Source organism: Paramisgurnus dabryanus, chromosome 19 (genome assembly GCF_030506205.2).
Source record: "Paramisgurnus dabryanus chromosome 19, PD_genome_1.1, whole genome shotgun sequence".
In the NCBI taxonomy this organism is placed as follows: Eukaryota; Metazoa; Chordata; class Actinopteri; order Cypriniformes; family Cobitidae; genus Paramisgurnus; species Paramisgurnus dabryanus.
In genome coordinates, this window is record NC_133355.1 from 7,069,584 (window position 1) to 7,082,869 (window position 13,286).

The 13,286-nt window shown below is 37.5% G+C and overlaps 1 protein-coding gene across 1 annotated transcript in view; it reads right to left on the reverse strand.

Annotated features, from left to right (window-relative positions):
* Nucleotides 1-22: 22 nt before the first annotated feature.
* The window catches only part of col11a2 (collagen, type XI, alpha 2), a 36,085-nt gene continuing 22,821 nt past the window's right edge, over nucleotides 23-13,286 (reverse strand). The window contains exons 28-66 of the mRNA XM_073812669.1: nucleotides 12,872-12,925; nucleotides 12,374-12,418; nucleotides 12,142-12,195; nucleotides 11,863-11,970; nucleotides 11,624-11,677; nucleotides 11,471-11,524; nucleotides 11,128-11,172; nucleotides 10,973-11,026; nucleotides 10,832-10,876; nucleotides 10,697-10,750; nucleotides 10,530-10,583; nucleotides 10,394-10,447; nucleotides 10,062-10,259; nucleotides 9,910-9,963; nucleotides 9,650-9,757; nucleotides 9,458-9,565; nucleotides 9,318-9,371; nucleotides 9,158-9,211; nucleotides 8,956-9,063; nucleotides 8,807-8,860; nucleotides 8,329-8,382; nucleotides 8,117-8,170; nucleotides 7,971-8,024; nucleotides 7,729-7,836; nucleotides 7,595-7,648; nucleotides 7,434-7,487; nucleotides 7,296-7,349; nucleotides 7,079-7,132; nucleotides 6,877-6,984; nucleotides 6,714-6,767; nucleotides 6,452-6,613; nucleotides 6,281-6,334; nucleotides 6,133-6,168; nucleotides 6,001-6,054; nucleotides 5,598-5,871; nucleotides 5,399-5,511; nucleotides 5,254-5,322; nucleotides 4,416-4,652; nucleotides 23-1,580 (exon numbers count right to left, since the gene is read on the reverse strand). Coding sequence (XP_073668770.1) covers nucleotides 1,434-1,580; nucleotides 4,416-4,652; nucleotides 5,254-5,322; nucleotides 5,399-5,511; nucleotides 5,598-5,871; nucleotides 6,001-6,054; nucleotides 6,133-6,168; nucleotides 6,281-6,334; nucleotides 6,452-6,613; nucleotides 6,714-6,767; nucleotides 6,877-6,984; nucleotides 7,079-7,132; nucleotides 7,296-7,349; nucleotides 7,434-7,487; nucleotides 7,595-7,648; nucleotides 7,729-7,836; nucleotides 7,971-8,024; nucleotides 8,117-8,170; nucleotides 8,329-8,382; nucleotides 8,807-8,860; nucleotides 8,956-9,063; nucleotides 9,158-9,211; nucleotides 9,318-9,371; nucleotides 9,458-9,565; nucleotides 9,650-9,757; nucleotides 9,910-9,963; nucleotides 10,062-10,259; nucleotides 10,394-10,447; nucleotides 10,530-10,583; nucleotides 10,697-10,750; nucleotides 10,832-10,876; nucleotides 10,973-11,026; nucleotides 11,128-11,172; nucleotides 11,471-11,524; nucleotides 11,624-11,677; nucleotides 11,863-11,970; nucleotides 12,142-12,195; nucleotides 12,374-12,418; nucleotides 12,872-12,925 — 3,207 coding nt within the window. The 3' untranslated portion in view covers nucleotides 23-1,433. The remainder of the gene's footprint in view (nucleotides 1,581-4,415; nucleotides 4,653-5,253; nucleotides 5,323-5,398; nucleotides 5,512-5,597; nucleotides 5,872-6,000; nucleotides 6,055-6,132; nucleotides 6,169-6,280; nucleotides 6,335-6,451; nucleotides 6,614-6,713; nucleotides 6,768-6,876; nucleotides 6,985-7,078; nucleotides 7,133-7,295; nucleotides 7,350-7,433; nucleotides 7,488-7,594; nucleotides 7,649-7,728; nucleotides 7,837-7,970; nucleotides 8,025-8,116; nucleotides 8,171-8,328; nucleotides 8,383-8,806; nucleotides 8,861-8,955; nucleotides 9,064-9,157; nucleotides 9,212-9,317; nucleotides 9,372-9,457; nucleotides 9,566-9,649; nucleotides 9,758-9,909; nucleotides 9,964-10,061; nucleotides 10,260-10,393; nucleotides 10,448-10,529; nucleotides 10,584-10,696; nucleotides 10,751-10,831; nucleotides 10,877-10,972; nucleotides 11,027-11,127; nucleotides 11,173-11,470; nucleotides 11,525-11,623; nucleotides 11,678-11,862; nucleotides 11,971-12,141; nucleotides 12,196-12,373; nucleotides 12,419-12,871; nucleotides 12,926-13,286) is intronic.

The following is a 13,286-nucleotide window of genomic DNA, read 5'->3' on the forward strand; positions in this document are numbered from 1 at the left end:
AAAAGCACCATGTGTGATGTAATATTAACATAAAAGTCATGTGGAAATGACAACACAGGAGTCACACAGCTCTTTAAATAGATTATATATATTACAGAAACAGATTTTTAAAGTACTTACATAAAACAAGTTTTAGCACCATATTAGACAAACAGACCAAACCAATCCCATCTGTATTGTCTTTGGGAGAAAACCACACAAACAACTTTTAATTCACAAATAATTTTTATAGCTTTTCATCCCCCTTTGTGTTTTAAAAAAGAAACAGAAAATATACATAAAATCAAACAAATATTTCCCATCATCAGGTTCACAACCCTCTCACTTTCTATCCCTTCGCCACTGCTCACCACATCTTGATCTTTGTTGTCTCCACCTGCACCAATTTCACCTTAACCTAAACCTCTTGAAACTCAAATGCATTGAAATAAAACAAATGTATATTGCTGTTTATGAATTTAATTTACATATTTAATAGATGAGAAAACTACATAATTACAAATGTAATACCACATCATTTTATACTGCAAGTTTTGGTTGTTTTGAGCACCTGTTTGTTTCACAAAATAAATACAATAATATATGATTTCTGTACAAATGGTTATCATGCGCAACCTGAACACTGTTTTATAAAAAAGTCAAACTAGAAAGTTTGATTTAAAATACTGAATGCTGTGGGTTCACAATAAACTGGGTTGTCAGACAAAATATAGGTGTATATATAGCTACTTGAGCCTCATTTTTATATAGCTATAAGGATCCCGCTTAACTTCTTTCACTATAAATACTTCACTGGCATTATGTTTGTCCTGCAAATTGCAAGTTGTAACAGATTTATTCACATCATCATAAATGTACAATAATACAATTTTACAATTTTAATAATCAATGAAATCAGGAATTGTTTATTTAACCTTACCTTGCCTAACTTTAATTCCTCAGTTTGTTGTACCTGAAGGTAAATTTAATTTGTATGATGAAGTATGCGAGTAAAAGAGGGGTTGGAGCTTTGCACAGGACTATATAAGAAAAACGCTCACGTTTGGAGGTAGAAAGAATATAAAATCTCAAATGAGAAGCAGTGAGGAGGGGAGATGAAGGTGAGAGGGGGCTGAGACAGGAGGGTCTTCAGGTTTATCCCAGCAGTATCTGTTATGCATCAGAAAACACCTCCATGTTCATTGATATCTTCTCTCCAATCTGTGAGAACCTTTCGACGTGGCTCTCGTCTCCTCTGTTGACCATCCATGGCTGGGAGTGTTTTTCCCTGGGCATGTAGTTGTGTGCAACTTTGTTTCACAAAGTGTGTGTGTGCATGTGTATGTACGAATTTGTGTTTCGACTTCTTAAACCTAACTTCAAATGTCTTTATTAGTGTTGGCACTATATGTGTGTGTGATTGTAATTCTCTTTCCATTAGCGCGTGTTTGTGTTTATCCCAGGAAACAGACGGGTCCTACTTCAAAACCAAATTTCTGATTGTTCTCCCCAAAGTCTGAGATCTTGATGTCCAGCAGAGGAAGTTGTTCCACTTGAGGGGTGTTGACCTCCAGTACTGTCCTGTCATATCCCTTACGGTACTGCAGGGGGAGACAGAGGATCAAATGTTGAAGATGAAGGACAAAACGTCACATTGATATGCATAAAACTAAATATATTGTAGTTGGAAATATGAGTAACACTTTATAATAATGTTGTATTTGTTAACATTAGTTAATGCATTAACTAACAATGAGAAATATAGCAATTTTCATCTTTGTTAATTTTTGTCAATAACAATACAATTGTTCATGTAAGTTTATTATGCATTAACTAATGTTAACAGTTACAACTTTTCATTTTAAAAATGTATTAGTAAACGCTGAAAATTACATGATCAAAGATTAATAAATGCTGTAGAAGTATTGTTCATTTTTAGTTTATGTTAGCTAATGCAATTATTAATGTTAAATACAACGTTATTTTAAAGTATTACAGAAATGTTTAGGTTGAAACTAATATACAACATTGTGAATTTTTTTTTAAAACCTGGAGGTTTTTTCCTCAAAACATAATTATAATTTATGTTTATAAATTAAAACAAGACAAAAAACACATTTTGATATGTTAAAACAAAAATCCTACTTGAACAAGAGACATTTTCTTATGGCCAACAGCTAAATTTGTTATCATATGTGACCATGGACCACAAAACCTTAAGTTGCACGGGAATATTTGTAGCTATAGCCAACAATACACGGTATGGGTCAAAATTATAGATTTTTTTATGCCAAAAATCATTTAGATATTAAAACCTCTTAGGTGTCACAAAGTTGAAGTGCATCTTCAAATTAATATAACTCTGGCATTTGGTCTAGAAGCCTAATCTTGGTCTTGTTTTAAAGAAGACATTTTATTTTTTATTTTTACTGAAGTGTATGGAGGTGAAAAATAGAAAAATTGTTATAGCAGTTTACATTTATTTTAATAAATAATCCAATAAATAAAAATAAATAAAAAGGTAAATATCTAAAAAAAAAGTTATAATGTAAACATGAAGCCATAAGTACCGAGCCCCTAAGGCAGGGCTATTTAAATCTTACCCTGGAGGGCCGGAGCACTGCATAGTTTAGCGCCAACCCTAATCAAACTTAAACACCTGTGATTGTCTAGTGATCATGAAGACCTTGATTAGCTTGCTCAGGTGTGTTTGATTAGGGTTGGAGCTAAACTATGCAGTGCTCTGGCCCTCCAGGGTAAGATTTAAATAGCCCTGCCCTAAGGTGACATTGGAGTAAAAAAAATCTAAAGTTTAGTTTCATGTGCTCACTTGAAACTTTCATGTGCTCACGTAAAACTTTCATGTGCTCACGCGAAACCTTTATGTGCAGAATTTTTTTTTTAAAGTTTAGTTTCGCATGCTCACTTGAAGCTATCGCGCGAGCACGTGAAACTATCGCGTGCTTATCGCGCGCACGTGAAAGCGAAAGTTTCACGTGCGCGTGCGATAGTTTCACGCGAGCACGCGAAACTAAACTTTAAAAAAAATTCTGCACATGAAGGTGTCGCGTGAGCACATGAAAGTTTCACGTGAGCACATGAAACTAAACTTTAGATTTTTTTTACTCCAATGTCACCTTAGGGGCTCTGTACATATGTCTCAAGCAGTTGTGATCCAAATTTCAAGTTAAAATCTCAAAAAATGGGGTTTGTGTCACACTTTTAGTGGTTTTACCAACAATGGCCACTAGGTGTCAACGGTTTGCTGCATACTCTTGTCACAAATGAATAAATTACTGTGACTGCTTTATTATTACTGCTAAAACATTTTAATATAAAAACTACATTCGAGGAGCTTTCCAATGATACATAGTTTGTCAAAAGTTTTGTATATTTATATTAGGATATAATTTTATGAATATATAATAATTAATATGCATTCTTATGCGGGGGCATGTAACAAAAAAACTGTCACTACATTATTTCTATCATCAGATGACCTTGACATATGAAAACTGCATTCTGAGAGATTTCCAGTGATATATAGTTTATCAAGATGTTTTGGGTTTAGAGTAGGGGTTTAGTGTTAGAAAAATGTAAAAACATATTGGGCCTACATGTGGGCCCGTGACCTTTTTGAAACTGACTTTCACTACGTCATTTCTTTCTCAAAATGGTGATGATATATGACAACTACACTCTAAGAGCTTTCCAAAGATATATAGTTTGTCAAGATTGTTTAGGTTTAGAACAGGGTATTTGTGCTATACATATGTAAAAACAAATTAGGTCCACCTGTGGCCCGGTGACATTTTAGAAACTGATTCTCACTACATCATAATTTCCCCAAAATTATGATAATATATGAAAACTACACTCTCAGAGCTTTCCAATGATATATAGTTTGTCAAGATTTTTTTGGTTTAGATAGGGTATTAGTGTTACAAATTTATAATAACAACATGGGCCCACCTGTATACCCGTGGCTTTTTAGAAAATGGCTCTCACTATGTCATTCATTTTCCAAAATCCTGATCATAAATTAAATCAAACTCTTAGAGCTTTTTTTGTTGTCAGGATTGGATAAGAATTCACATGCAAAACACTGAATAATCGTAGGCGTCCCGCGTGTAGTGATAGATTAAAATTTACATCAACAATATTAAACTTAACAGTAAAGATCATGTTCAGTGAAGATATTTTGTAAATTTCCTACCATAAATATTTATTTAAAAAGTCTTAATCATTAATATTTAGGGTTTATTTGCACCCTCAGATTCCAGATTTTCAAATAGTTGTATCTCAGCCAAATATTGTCCTATCCTAACAAAGATCTATATTTTATAAAATGACTCTTATGACTGGTTTTGTGGTCCAGGGTCACATATTATTTTATTCATTTATCATATATTTGTTGCTTTAAACAGATAACTTACAGAGCATCCGTCGATGAGGGCTTTGATGTAAGGACTGCTCTCATAGCTCAGCTCCTCATCATTGGCACCCTGGAAGTGAAGCGCCCTCTGGTAACCGTTGTTAGCGGTTTGGTCAGACCAGGCTACTGAATGATGGCAATGATAGGTCAGATTCTGACGGGCCTGGACGCTAAGCAACCGCAAGAAGCCCACCTGAACGACACCCACAGGTTCTCCACTCACGTCAACATATGTAAACTAAAACACAAAGAATCAATACATGAACTTAATACTGTAATCTTTTTAACATGTATGCATTTGTCAGATTCTTTTATCCAACGTGATTATAATGCATTTGATTTATAAATTTTTATCTCCATGTTTTCCTTGAGAATCGAATCCATGACCTTTTGCACTGCTAGCGCAATGCTCTTCCAACTGAGTTACAGTGATTGAAATTGAAACCAAGTCAATGTGCTAATAAACTTCAGTATTCAGCTGTACAATAAGTCAGATCACATGACCTTACATCAACGCAAATGACCTCAACTTTCATTTTAATATGAATGACTTGGGAGTTTTTGGTCCAAAGGCGAAGTTTGGCGTTTGTGCTTGGGTGAGCACCTATTGGCAAACAATGGTAGTGCAATATTTTAGATTAGTTTCATGGTTTTACATATGGTTTAAATTAATTAGTAAAATTAGCTTAGCCTTAAGTTACTTAGTCTACTATTATCATAATTGGCTCTGGTCTGGGAGGGGCAGTGCCCCCCCTGCCCCCTCCCCAACTCCACCTATGTCTTTGTCTCTTATTGTAATAAAACTTGCATATGAGATTTGAGAGGATGATCTGACTCACCTTGTTTCCATTAGAAAACTGACTGTACCAGGAACCAGGCTTCTCTTTCGACCAAGAGTCCATTTTTACCTGTGATAGGATATACAGTGAATTAAAATAGTCCAGATTTCATACGTAAACTACAAACATGACCAGATATCCTTACGTTCTCTACTGATTTGCTTGGATACAAGCACGTCTCTCCTCCCGCTGTGAAGTTGCAGAAGACCTTGAAAGCATCTCGTGCGCAGCCCTGGTTTGGATCGATCCAATACTCGCCTGAATAAAAGAATCAAATCTTTCGATTGGTGCCTTCCAATTGGTCAGTGAATATGTCAATCACACATTAACCATGACTATCGTACCATCTTTCAGTTCTGGCTGGCTGAGATGGAGGTCCTGACAGGTGCGTGCCGGGCTTTCCTCCGTTCCCAATGGGAATCGCATGCTCTCGATCTCCTGGCGCAGGGAATTGAGCAAACCAAAGATCTCCTCCATACCTTCATTACCCGTCAAGAACTCTGTGCCAGCGGTGTCAGCAGCCTCAGTGTCAGAAAACATCTTACTGGCATCGATGGAGCGCTTGGATCTCTTCGGGATGTGAATAGGCAAGGGCTGGATGACTTCACCAGGGGGTCCCTAAAGATAAAGGAGAATTCAGTGCAGGAACTCTGGGATCTCCTTAATCTTGTAAATGATTGCATGTTTTTAAAGATCATCTTCACGGTTATGTTACTAATCTTGCATTTTAAAGATGTTTATACTCACAGGTGGTCCTGGTTGTCCTGGTACACCTTTCTCTCCTTTAGGACCAGCTCCACCCTGAACCACAGAGAAACATTTAGTGTTAAACTATTTTTAAAATAATTGAATTAAAAAGTATTACTCAGAATTACTCACCGAGGCACCTTTAGCTCCCTTGATACCCCTTGGACCCTGTGAGAAACATCACATCAGTTCATCCAAGCAACCAACAACATGTATCATCAATTCATGCATCATATGTCTACGAGCTTTACAAATTAGACTGCATTGAAATGATACTCACAGGCATACCAGCTGGACCTGAAGGGCCGAGAGGTCCAGTTGCACCAGGTATACCCTACAATACCATAAAACACATCATGAACTGAAAACAACTTTACATTCCTTTATGGTTTTTGATGTCTGGTGAACATAAGACGTGATATATTTTGATAAATTCATAACCAGACTTTACCGTTTCACCCTTGGCGCCATGTGATCCCTGGGGTCCTGACAGACCTCTGTCACCTTTCTCTCCTTGTTCACCTGGAGGCCCAATCAGACCGAGCATACCTGGATGTCCCTTCTCACCTTTAGAACCTGGGTCACCACGGAGACCAGGTAAACCTGGAGGACCCTGTGAGGAAAAAATAGCACATTTTTATTCAATGCATTTCAATAAATTGTATCATGAATCCTCAATTTATTACTATAAATCTAAGAACAGGCAGTCTTACCATGGGTCCAATAGGTCCCTTCTGACCAGCAAGACCTGGAGAACCTTGTTCACCCTGGAAAACAAGAAAAATCACAATTATGCAAGATATTCTGATGTTTGTATGTAGTCACAAAGTCTTAAATGCTATGATTGTTTTTAACAAACACGTTTGGTCATCTTACCACTGATCCAGGTAATCCTCTTAAACCATCAGTTCCTGGTTTTCCTGGCTGACCCTGTGGACCTACGGGTCCAGTCTTTCCTGGAGGTCCAAGAGCACCTGAATCTCCCTATTAAAATATGAAAAAAGATATATAATTGAGAAATTATATAGAGACACAGAGACTGTTTATTTGTTGCAGTTACATTCTCAGTTGGTCTTACCTTGCTTCCCTTTTCTCCCTCTCGGCCCTCTGGTCCCCTTGTTCCTGGAGGACCCTAAAATACACACCATTTACAGTTTACAACATAGGTCAAATACTTAAACGTAATGTTATACGGTACTGATCCGGATCAAGTGCGGATACAACTGCACTTCACATATATTTATATCAGCAGATCTACTGTCATTTAATGGAGGCTGTTGTCATGGTGATCTTACTCTCTTTCCTGGTGGTCCGGGTGGTCCGTTCTCACCAGTTGGTCCAGGAGACCCCTAAATCCATACCATAAAGACCATAGTGAATAAAATATATTGTAAGAAACACCTGGTAAAGAACAGTTTGAAACTTTCACTTACAGCTTCTCCTTGTTCACCGCTCTCTCCACGGTCTCCCTTTGCTCCATCTTGGCCCTGTACAAAAGTTCAGAAATAATTCACCAGTTCAGGTTTTTTGCTTTCAGTCAACACGTTTGTATTCGTAGCATGCCTTGTTTCCAAATAAAAGATGCTCTACTTACCCGTGGTCCAACTTCACCAGGTGGGCCGGGATCACCGGGGAAACCAACAGGACCCTTAAAGAGACAAATATAAGATGCTGGAGAGTGCAGAGACATATTTCCTGTTTTAAGGCTGTTTTTTATTTAATACATACAGGATTTCCTTTGGGTCCATCATCTCCAGTAGGTCCCTTTCCACCAGGAGGACCAGCTGTGCCAGGCTGCCCAGCCTCTCCCTTCTCGCCACGCTCTCCTCTCGGACCCTATCATTCGATAAGTGAATTTTGTATATTAACATATTTTAATGCATACAGTAAGTGTACATTAGCCGATAAAATATATATCATATCAGCCATGTGGCAAAAGAAAAATGGTATGCCAGCATAAAACAAATTACCACTTTTCCTGGCTCTCCGCCAACACCAGGTGGTCCAGATTCACCAGGCTCACCCTGTTATTACAAAAAAGTCAGGTAAGCCAATAATAAAAACTATATCTTGTCAATCGTGTAGTTGACATCTTTGAAGCATCTTCTATACTTGCCTTCTCTCCTATGGGACCTGGATTACCCAAACCTCCTGGAGGACCTTGAGTACCCTGGAATACACATGACATAAAGGACAAAAAATGAGAACAGCAATGAAGACGACGCTTATATTGTAATGGTAAAGCTGGAAAATCGGACGTTTAAATATTTGTCTAATTAAAATTAGTTGTTAGTAGTAATTATGTGAAATTAAGTAAAAGTTACTCACATCAGCTCCATTAGGACCAGCTGGACCACGTGGACCTGGGGGACCCGGAGGGCCCTACAGAAAAACATAATCAACAACACACAGATTATCAAGTATACTTTATATACATGCTTCATGGACACATTATACACATTCCTCTTAAGATGATTAAAAAAATGTTATACCACAGGTCTGTTGAATGCTTTATTTTGATTGGCTGAGAAATGTTCCATGGGTGTTGATTATTTTTCTGTAAACCGAACACCTAACCCGTCAAATATCTTTCATTGACTCCGGTCCTTTGAATTATATTAAAATAATGCACATCCGTGGTGTAAAGGCATTCCGATTTGTGTCGTGCCACATTGTCACCTTGGGTGTGCATTATTTTCAAATAATTCAACGGCCCGTCGTCAATTATTCCTTACTTATTTTATGCAGTAACTGGATATATAATAGTTAACCTTTCTACATCTAAAAAATTGCCACCAAGACTCACCAATGGCCCAACATCTCCAACTTCTCCCTTTTCTCCTGATGGTCCAGGCAACCCCTAAAAACACGAAAAAAGTATGATCAAAAACTCCGGCATCAGTATGTAGTTTAATGGGTTTGAGTGAACAAATCAAGAACGTTTATTTAATATACCTGCAGTCCAATGGGACCTGGAGGTCCAGGGAATCCTCTGGTTCCTTCATCTCCTTTAGCACCAAATGGCCCTTGTTGACCTCTCGCACCTGTCTCACCATCAGCACCCTGAGTGGGGTAAAATTTTTAAAATGGGATCGACTTTTTAATTGTCCAATCATGTGTATGATATCAACACATGTATGATTCCCTTCATACTTACAGCTGCACCAGGCTGTCCAACAGGACCCATTGGTCCAGGTGGACCAGGAGGACCCTGTAAATACACAAATATTTGATTGATAGATTGATATTATGTTCACAAAAATAAGGATAACAAAATAAGGAGTAGATCTTGAATGCAAACTATGGAAATTACTTACATGTTCACCCTTGGATCCTTTACCTCCCTTTTGTCCTGGTTCTCCGACCTCACCCTAGCCACAGAATAATACAGACTTTACATAACATGCATATATTTCTGATGATCTTACATTATATGAGATATAAAGAGATAACTGACCTTATCTCCATCCTCTCCAGCAACACCCGCAGGTCCAGCAGGGCCTGGCAGACCAGCCGGGCCTTGGATGCCATCACGACCAGCTGGACCAATTGGACCTTTCTCACCCTGCATATAAAATCACCTTCTGTGACAAATGTGCCATATATATCCCTCTGATAGATACAGGAAAAACAAGGACTTTATACGAACCGGCACTCCCTTTTCTCCTGCAGTTCCAGGAGGCCCCTGAGGTCCAGGACGTCCGGGTGGGCCAATAGGGCCTGCGGTACCAGCAAGTCCTCTCTCACCAGGAGATCCCTGCAAAGAAAGTGAATTTGGGTTACATACTTCATCATTCCTTAGAAATGATACAGGTGATTCTCAAAAACACTCTTAACATGTTTTGGTACTAAAGTAAATAGCTTTGAGTAAAGTGTGGGGTAAAACCGCAATGGTTATGATCTACATACAGCGGGTCCAGGTGGTCCTGCAGGGCCTTCACCTCCTTTGAGTCCACCACCGCCCTATAGAAAACACCAAGGTTAAGCATGTATGTGAATAAAAAGGTTTTATAATCTACAAGTCAGTTCGAGATGCTGTTCTCTTGGGTGAGTTTTCTTACCGGTGTTCCTGGTAATCCTCTCTCTCCTGGGAATCCTCTCAGTCCAGGTGGTCCATCTTTACCTGGCCCACCAGGGGGACCAGGATCTCCTTTGGTTCCCTCTTTACCAGATGGGCCAGACAGACCTTGCTCACCGGGTGGTCCTGGGGGTCCGGGATGGCCACGCTCGCCCAAGGCACCTGTCTCACCAGATGGACCCTAAACAAGAATTTGCTTTAAGTAAAGCTTATATTGTTCAATATTTTATACAGACTGCAATTAAATACATTGATACGAGATAAGAAAATTATGCTTCTTGTTTAATGGAGGAACACATTTTGAGCAAAACGTACCTGTGGTCCGACAACTCCTGGTGGCCCAGGTGGTCCAGTTTTGCCTTGGAAACCCTAAAAACACCCAAAAATGATCAACTGCTGTACATTTGACCTGAATTATTGTACCTTATACACAAAAATAAATGATACGCACAACTTCGCCTCTTTGTCCGGGGTGTCCAGGCAGTCCATCTTTTCCTGGGGGTCCCTTCACAAATCAAGCAACATATAAATAACACATATACATAGAAACGTAAATATAAACAATACATAAAAATTGACATTTTCTGTTTTAGATGAAACGAATAAACTGTCTCTTACAGGCGGTCCCTTTGGCCCAGGGAATCCATTTACACCTTGTGGTCCAGTAAGTCCCTGTAAAATGTAAATTAAATTAAAATTCAACCAAAACATTTTTATATTGAAATAAATATAGCTGCTTTTAAATAAACCCACTCTCTCTCCTGGTGGTCCAGGTGGGCCATCACTTCCAGAGCCACCCTATATATATATATAAAAAAAAAAAAACTGGTTACATGATCTATCATCGCTGACTACAATGATCTTAAGTTATGTTCCCCCAAATGATGTTCATACCTTAGGACCTGATTTTCCTGTTGACCCTCGGGGGCCCCTTTGCCCTCTGGGACCCTAAAAAATCATAAAGAACTATGAGTCTTAGATTCACAAATATCACTATGTGATAATAAAGTGACCCTGATATAAGAGGATTGATCAAAACAAGCTCTTACCGTTGGACCTCTTTGACCTCTTGGGCCAGCTTTACCAGCCAAACCCTAGAAAAAAGTTAAGTATACAAAATAAAAGCCCTACAATTATAGAGTAGTTTTTATTTTCAGGGTGCATGTGGGGCAGATCCTTATTGCTTGATAAATGGAATAATATAGGTAAGTACATAATAAAGGATATAAAAAGGACTTTAACCTTGAGCATAAATGCAGTAATGTATTTCTGTTATACAGTACATATATGACCAATACCCCTTACTTTATGTCTTTACTAGTCATAGCCTTTACTTCACATGATAATCTCTATATTTGTGCTAAAATTTATTCAAACAGTTAAAAAACTCACCCTTAATCCTTTTTCACCATTTGAACCTGGGAATCCTGGGAAACCAAGGGAGCCCTAAAAACACCAGTATTATGTTGATGAAAAATCCTTTAAAAATGTTAGGAAAAAGACTTGCTTGCATATCACATGAGGTTTATTTATAATTTATTTGACCTTGATTCCTTGTCTTCCAGGATATCCAGGAAGTCCAGGCACACCAAGTTTACCCTGGAATAAAATAAGAAAATATTTAAATGATATGCAATAATATTAAATCTTAAGAATGTTATGCTATAATTTGATATTATTATGTTGCGCATATCTGTTTGTGAATACACAAAATATATAAACACCCAAATTGTATATAAAATCAAAACTAGCAGCCACCTTTTATTTTAATGAATCAAACTTACCTTCTCTCCCACCAGGCCAATAGGACCGAGCTCACCAGGGGGGCCGAAACGACCCTTCGGGCCCTCAGGACCGTCCTCTCCTCTCGGGCCAGGTACTCCCACCTCACCCTGTTAATGACAACACAATTAAATTAAATTCAAACTCAATGTAGTGTAAAAGAAAAATACATATATATTCTTATGCAGTGTTTGAGTTAAATGTAAAAATCACATACAGTAAAGCATAATTTTACATTTGTGTTCAAACACATGCTAATGTGTTATTTATGTAAGACATACTCTATCTCCTTTCACACCAAAGTCTCCTTTGATTCCAGGGAAGCCATCCTCTCCCTTAAAGAAATAAATAGGTGTAAGCTATAACAACACATTTATGCATATGTTGTACAGACAGGTCACAACTGACTAAACTTATTCAAAATCAAAATTACAATAAACCTGACTTCAATTATGATCAACATTTATAATCAATCAATATGAATATAAATATTTGTTATTAAAAAACACTCACCTTCTCTCCCTTATGACCCTTAAGTCCACGGATACCTTGAGCTCCCTGTGAATGTCATAAATCCAATATTATCTTATAGTATAATGGTTTTATAGTACAACTGCTGCAAATGAATATCAATCCGACAGCCGTTCTTAAACTTCCAGTCAATAATAGTGATAGGCCTGGACTATAAAACCATCATGAACATTGGCTAACAAAATGATCATTCCATGTTTTCCAAAAAATAAAGGCTGGATCTACTTAAAAATATAGTGCATCATTTTTGCATCCATTTTTTAAGTAACTAATACATGGAATTTTAAGCAATTTATGCAATTGATTGAAATTTCAAGTGAAACTTACTAAAAAAGTGGATGCAAAAATGATGCACTATATTTTTAAGTAGATCCAGTGCATTATTTTTTACAGTGTACATAGTATGATAACATCCATAGTGAAACAAACAGAACAAAACTTTTTGCATTTTGCATTAAACAAAATGAATAAATTCTCTACCTTTATTCCCCGAGGGCCAGGATAGCCGATAGATCCTTGAGGACCATTTGGACCCTAAATATAAACATAAAAATAAGATATTTAAGAATTTTCTGTTTTATAGATAGATTTATTTACTAGCAGTTCATTGCAATGCAAGATCATATTTTGGTGAGACTCTACAGTCACATCATTGCTTTGATGCATTGACAACCTGTCTCTGTATAGGTCTGTAGGCCTTTACCATGACCTCCAAACTTCACACTTTTAAAAGTATTCAAAACTTTCAGAAAAAAGATGTGTGTCAAGTTCGCATCAGCATCACCATCTTCACCAATATCAACACATCACTTTTTTTAAATAAATATATTTGATCTGCAGACATTTGAAACAACTGCTATCCTTTTTGTAGAAACACTGTAGATTCACAGAAAAT